At 38.9% G+C, this 7,468-nt stretch overlaps 1 protein-coding gene across 1 annotated transcript; it reads left to right on the forward strand.

Annotated features, from left to right (window-relative positions):
- Positions 1-2,598: 2,598 nt before the first annotated feature.
- Positions 2,599-7,464, forward strand: LOC130550965 (calpain-2 catalytic subunit-like; the record flags this gene model as incomplete). Its single annotated transcript, XM_057328502.1, has 16 exons — positions 2,599-2,622; positions 3,368-3,413; positions 4,443-4,522; positions 4,609-4,694; positions 4,776-4,850; positions 4,994-5,154; positions 5,238-5,407; positions 5,594-5,605; positions 5,699-5,907; positions 6,090-6,126; positions 6,473-6,538; positions 6,643-6,700; positions 6,779-6,843; positions 7,066-7,134; positions 7,215-7,293; positions 7,378-7,464. Coding segments are annotated over exons 1-16 (1,324 nt in total), but the record flags the coding sequence as incomplete, so codon positions are not given.
- Between the last annotated feature and the right edge of the window lie 4 nt (positions 7,465-7,468).

The raw sequence follows: 7,468 nt of genomic DNA on the forward strand, positions 1-7,468 counted from the left end.
CCCCACCCACCCCCCCCAACCCCCTCCCCCTCCCCGAGCCATTTCTCATTGAACTTATAACAAACTATACATAAAATGTTAATAAAAATGGTCACCGCCCACCTTGTAGAGGACATAAATGAGCAGGGCAAGCAGTAAAAGGCCGGCAAGAATAGCCAGAATGATGATCCACAGAGGTACAGCATATGTACTGCCTATTTTGTTCCAGACCACAGGAGTGACCATCTACAAAAAAAAAGAGAAAAAATACTAAATTAATCTGAAGTCATGTCAACAGATTTCTAATAAACAAAGACTGTAAACAAAGGTTTACCTTTTTGGCACCACTAGGAGTCACCTTGGGCAAAATAGCATAGGGCATCTTTTCTACTTTGTAACTTGCAAGACACTCTAAAACAAAGCTCTTGTATGGATTCTGCAAAACAAAAAGACACATTCAGTATTTAAGTGACAAATTAATATATTAACCTTGCACAATAAATTAGATCTTAAGTGGTGTTTGTCAGGTATTTTTAATGTTACAATTCCTTCCAAAACTCAGTTTGTGTCCATACAATGGAAGTCAATGGGGGCAATGCTGTTGGGTTACCAACGTCCATTCAAATGTCTTCATTTGTGTTGTGCATGAGAAAGAAAGTCATATAGGTTTTAAATGACATGACGATGAGTAAATGATTTTTTAAAAATGATCTATATATATTTTAACTATCTATTTAACTAGGCTAACTTTAAAGTCCCCGTGAACCGGAAGTTGCGATCGTTTTTACTTCCGTATTCTGACACATTTCCGAGTGAAAAGGAATTTCAAAGGAGAACATGAGTGGGCGTGGCTTGCGTTTTTCACTGCGAATTGATTGGATGTGTAAAAACAGGTGTTGCATTGATTTTGAAATGAAGCTGGCAGCAGACTTGACAGTTGAAGGGGAGGAGTTAACGGATGCTCCGGCCAAGCCGTCTAGTTTACGTCATTTGAGATGGATAGTCATTTCAGGGGGGAAGTGCATTGTCAGATTTTAACTGAAGATTATGAGGGTACAATGACCCACATTGATAAGCTATTTACTATAAACACTGCAATATTTCATGAAAAAATAAGAATTGTCACTTTTAATTTCACTGGGACTTTAACAAATGTTTCACAGTTTTTTTTTTCCATAAATGGATAGATCCTTTGGGTTTTGCATTGACTCATTGTAATTGGCTTGGCTTATGTTTTGTGGATAGGTTATCGTGTAACTAATCCTAAACGTATCCTCCTCTTGCAATCCTGTAGCTCGGCTTCTTCAAGAGAACTCAGTACGGCACGGCTATGGAAAAAGCCCAGCTCAAACCTCAGGCCGCCTCTGAGGCCTAAACTACACGGACAAAACACGCCAAAGAATGTTTTTAACCAGAAGCCATCAAAGACAAGGTTCATTGCTGTTTAAAAAACAAAGACTAGACTGCAGTAGAGGAATGTGGAGGAAAGATCACTGGATCTTCACTGTACTGCGCTAAGGGACGAGACCCTGAGGACTTCAAGCCAAATGAATGTTGTGTTGATTTTATTTTTTCTTGCTGTGGGTTTCGATTTTAAACCACCACTTATAGCCTACCACTCGCAGACAGTTTGGGTTTATCTGAACCGAAGCTCAGGATCAGTTGCCTTGTAGCGTGCTAACGGAAAAGCGCAGCAACCAATGAGAATCTCTCTTACAGATTCTGCCCAGGACTGACACTCACCTGCACTAATACGTTTTTACCTTTACAATTTCACTTAGTTGTTGGTTTTAGTCTGCACCTCCTCATATGTTTTAAACATTTAAGATGCTTAAGCAATCCACAGTGTAGCACCAAAATCCAAAGAGTTTGATACAGGTGGGTTTGTTTGTTTGTTTGTTGTGTTTTGAATGTGAGAATGAGGTAGGATACCTCACCATGGACCCTCGTCTCCATGTTCCTGCTGTTGTTTTTTAACAAAGACATTGTAAATGTTTTATGTTTTGTTGTGTGAGCGTTTTCGGTTTGAATGAGATGTTCTCAGCTCAGTCACCTCCTCCAAAGAAAAGTTGGTTTCGGTCTCAGGTGATACTGTGGAAAAGCAGCACACAGGTCCGGTGCCGTGCCGTGCCGTTTCCATGGAAACATTGTCAGGATCTTTTATGGAAGGCGACCGCTCTTCCTTGCCGCCGTGTCAGAGGGGGACAACAAGAAACATTGTCCCGGGCTCTGGGATGATGGGGCGGAGATCCGTTCTGTTGTCTTACTAAGTTATTAGTAACAAGCAGTAGCGTTGCCTTTGTAGTCATCTGGGACACAACTGGATCCACATCGAGCCTGTGAAACCTTGAAGCAGAGCTGTGCTTTGCCATTACACTATTAGACTCTTTGGACCGCTGTTGACTTGGAATGAGAAGTCTGTTTGTCAGTGCGCATGCAGGTCACACATTAGTATAACATGCATAGACAACTGACTCACGGACTGAAAGCGTACCCGTTCCAAGGTAGCAGTAACTCATCCAGGGACTGAATGTTGAAATACACCTGTAAAGTTTCTTCTGTTGAATGCGTGTGTGAGGAGAAGATGTGGAGATATGAGAAACTGAGACTTTTGTCCAAATGCTCAGCTCGTGGGGCTTCACAGTAAGTGACATTCAGAGAGTAAAAATGCTTTTGTACTTCATGGTGCTAAAGTGGCCAAACAAGAAGATATCGCAATCACCTATCATGCAATTCTTGTCTCGACGAGCCACTTAGAAAGGGAAAGCATTTCCCACTGTGGAATGTGTAGGACATGTATGGAAGTGCAATATATTTTAATCTATTCATTTCAACCTTTTTGTCATGTGTATATTAATACTTTATTTCAGTTAAGTTCTCTGGAATTCAAATTATTTGAAGACAACACCCGGTTTGAGGGTTGAAATTAGCCCTGAAGTTTGGGTAGTTCTAAAAACAGTACACTGTTTATACTGGAGTCACATTTTTTTGCCAAAAATATTCAAATCAGATTTATTTGTAAAAAAAGCTATTTTCATTCGCAAAGTGATTGTGTTGTAAATACATATAGTAAACGGTAACCAACAAAAATCTCTTGTCACTGAATTAAGACTGTTTATTGTATTTTGGCTGTGGTGTGGCTTTATGAGCAGATGCTGCAGATTTTACTGCGACACTCCTAGATGGCACAAAACCAACAAACGCAGAGACCACTTGAAACCTTGGCGATGTTTTTTTTTATGTTTTGAATCTCTTGTACATTTTCAAAAACATTATTTATTCCTCCAAAAGTTACATTGTAAACCTGAGATTTTTGCTTTTTAACACTGGGTATGTCTTCTTATTTCTATCCCATAAAAACCAAATTCTTTTTTTTTTTTTTTTTNAGAAAGCACTGGGGTTGGGCTCCCTGCTCGGCTGCTCTATCGATGTAAGTAATCATAATCTACTTCTATTGGAGTTATATTATGTTGACCATAATATGTAAATGCAATGACAACATTACATACAGTGACATGTATTGAAATCTTTAATGGTGTATAATTTTTGGAGGATCTATTGACTGAAATGCTACATGATACATAGTTATGTATTCGGAGGTATATAAAGACCTAACATAATGATAAGCATTATGTTTGCATTACCTTAGAATGAGCTATACATACATGGAAATTCGCCATGTTGTTTCTACAGTAGCTCCTAAATGGACAAACTGCTCCGCAGAGAATGTTTCATATACAGGATCTCGTGACCTGACGACATTTAAGTCCTGTGTCAGCCACCGTATTAATTTGAAAGGGAGGGGTGGAGTGAGCAGTTGGTTGCATTTCGCAACCTCACCACTAGATGCTGCTAAGTTTTATACAGTGGACCTGTTCATTTTTGTTTAGTTGAAGATCACTTTGAAATGCACACTTAAAGTCCCAGTGAAATAAAAAATGACAATTCTTATTTTTTCATGAAATATTGCAGGGTTTATAATAAATAGTTTATCAATGTGGGCCATTTTCTTTTTAAATTCATGTACCCTCATAATCTTCAGTTAAAATCTGAGAATGCACTTCCGCCCTGAAATAATGACGTAAATTATACGGCTTGGCCGGAGCATCCGTTAACTCCTCCCCTTCAACTGTCAGTCTGCTGCCAGTTTCATTTCAAAATCAATGCAACAGCTGTTTTTACACATCCGATCCATTCGCAGTGAAAAACGCAAGCCACACCCACTACTTTTCTCCTTTGAAATTCCTTTTCACTCGGAAATGTGTCAGAATACGGAAGTAAAACGATCGCAACTTCCGGTTTACGGGGACTTTAAAATACCTAAGATTAACTGACGTTTCCTTGTGCTCTCTGACAAAATGCATGTGATTGTATTCGTTTACTAAAAATAAAATAAATAAAGATAGAAAGAAAGAAAGGCAAAAAATCTATTAAATAATAAACGAATTAAACTCTTTACTAGGCTAGTGTGTATGAAACGGAGGCGTTGACCAGTCTGAAGCTGGTGAAAGGACATGCGTACTCCATCACTGGCGCAGAGGAGGTGAGACAACGTTCGTTAAACTGTCATATAACTTACTAAAATGCGTAACAATTACAATGAGACACTGATTTTTCCCTGAATTTCAGGTTCATTATTTCGGGCGTCCGGTGCAGCTGGTGCGTATGAGGAACCCGTGGGGTAAGATGGAGTGGACAGGTGCATGGAGTGATACGTGAGTTTTTTCCTGACACGTTCGTTGCAAGTCATCGCGTTACCTTACTTTAGGGCTCTGTACAAAAAATCTCTTCCACAGATCCAACGAGTGGAATTATGTCCAACCGGAGGAGAAAGCTAAATTGAATTATTCAGCTGAAGATGGAGAGTTCTGGTAAGAAAGCCTGAACTTTACATACTGTAAGAAAAAACGTAACGCACTCGTGTGAAGATTCGATTTGTTTTAATGAATCGGTCCGTTCAGACGGTTTGTTTGTTTTATTTACATATTTCCTCCTTTTTTTAACTTCCTGTCAGGATGGCATATTCAGACTTCATAAAGCACTTCTCAGAGTTGGAGATCTGTAATCTAACCCCAGACACTCTGACCAGTGATGAGGTGGGCCATTGGAACTACTGTCAGTTTGAAGAAAACTGGAGGGTGGGCTCCACGGCAGGGGGCTGCAGGAACAACCCGGGTATCTTAAACCAATCACATAAAAGAAAATACGTGTCCTTCCACCTTCTATGTTTACTAAGATTTCTCTCTTTTCCTGTCCAGCTACATTCTGCTCGAACCCTCAGTTTGTGATCAAACTGGAGGATGTGGACGACGATCCTTTTGATGGAGAGGATGGCTGCACTTTGCTAGTGGGACTGATGCAGAAAGATGGACGTAAAGACAAACGCTTTGGACGGGACCTGAATACCATTGGCTTTGCCATCTATGAGGTAAACAACATTGGTTACACGCAGCCAGCAAAACTGTTATAAACACTCACACTAGTCTGCAATATTACTGACATTATAACCTGGAACGTTATCACAAATGTTTTTCTATCTGAATTTTTAGCAACTTTGTATCACAATATCGCAACAACACTATTGGAAAAATATCATTTTGTTTGTGTGTTTCAGGTTCCAGATAAGGTGAGCTCTGTTGGTTTTAATTCGTACATCAAGGTATCAAGTAGGTATCTTTGCATATGTGTGTGTATTTTTGGCTGTGGTTGTTTCTTGCAGTACAAAGGTCGCAATAATATTCACCTTGGCCCTGACGTGCTCCTCTACAAAAATTCCGTGGCAAAGAGCTCCTTCATGAACACGCGAGAGATGAGCGGGCGGTTTAAACTGCCTCCGGGGGAATACGTCATCATCCCCTCCACATTTGAGCCCCATCAAAAGGGAAGTTTCATCCTACGCGTGTTCACAGAGAAAGAAGTGGCCGCCAGGTTTGTCCAAATTGTGTTTTTAATACTATAAAACTGCAAAATGCTTGTTTTAATAGGCTCGTGTGTTATAACCTTCTGATGTCTTTGTGTAATTCTAGTTTTATGTCACATGATGGTACTGTTGTGCTGGTCGGTTCCCTTTCTGTTCCATGATGGATATGTTTCTGTTTTTCTCCATGCAGCCCAATGGATGTTGATGTCACTGCGAATTTGAAAAAGGTAAGTAAATCCATCCATACCAAATATTATGGGATATAATAGTGGGTTGTTGTTAGAAATAAGGCAGTTATCCAGAGCTTTCAATTTGTATATACGTATCTGAAACAAAAATGTGTTACTTGCATCAACATTAACCATAATTGGAAGATCACTAGGAAAATGTGTACTTTAAACAAATATTAAATTCAATGTGATTTTATTTTATTAATTATGTATGGAATAAAAAAATCAACATATGTCAATTACTCACACATACGCATTCAGATCAACTATTTTTCATATATTAATATTTTTTGAATTATTAGTCAAAATATCTTTACAATATCATTTTCATTATTTTTTTTAGGATAACATATCTGAGAGTGACATGGATTCTAAGTTAAAAGGCCTTTTTATGAAGATCGCTGGAAATGTGAGTTAAATGTTTTATTTTTTGGTTTAATATTTTACTTGCCTGTGCATCAGGATGTATTGATCAGACATTCTGCGAACTGTGATTTTATCTTTTCTATTCAGGACTCAGAGGTGTCTGTGGTGGAACTACAGAAGATACTGGACATTTTTGCATCTGAGAGTAAAACTTACCACTTACTAACTATTGTGTTTTAACCATGCTGGTCATTCTCACAGTAACGCTTTGTGTTTCACACAGGAACTGATATAAAGACCGATGGATTCACTCTTGAAACGTGTCGCGACATTGTCAGCCTTCTAGATGTATCTTTTCCACACTGGACCATATAACTAAATAATACATGGATTACAGGACTATACACATTGGTTGTAAAATGCTATAAATTAAAGTAAATGGTTGCTTCTGCACATTTCGATGAATTTAAACACCTATCGGATACTCTCATAGCATCCCACAGCAAGAAAACGCATTATTATTCATCTCATGGCTATCATGACCCCAAATGACCCTTGACCTCTGTCCAGAAAGATGGCAGTGGCAAACTTGGCCTGGTGGAGTTTTACACCCTGTGGATAAAGATCCAGAGATATTTGGTATATAACACAAAAGTGTCAATTCTTCATTGTGTTACTGATGTAAATACTAAACAGAATTTTCTGTCATACCTCACTAGGAAATTTTCAAGAGCCGTGACACAGACAACTCGGGCACTATGAGTTCTCATGAGATGAGAGATGCAGTGAAAGAAGCAGGTCATAATTCTTTAAGATCATATTGTGCAATGAAGATGAAAAAAGTGGTCACAATGAATCTAATTCATTGTGTTTTTTCGACAGGGTTCCAGGTGAACAGTGAAATACTTCAGGTGATAATCTCGCGTTATGCCAACCAGCAGTATGCCATTGACTTTGATAGCTTTGTGGGCTG

The sequence above is a fragment of the Triplophysa rosa genome, unplaced genomic scaffold (assembly GCF_024868665.1).
Source record: "Triplophysa rosa unplaced genomic scaffold, Trosa_1v2 scaffold500, whole genome shotgun sequence".
In the NCBI taxonomy this organism is placed as follows: Eukaryota; Metazoa; Chordata; class Actinopteri; order Cypriniformes; family Nemacheilidae; genus Triplophysa; species Triplophysa rosa.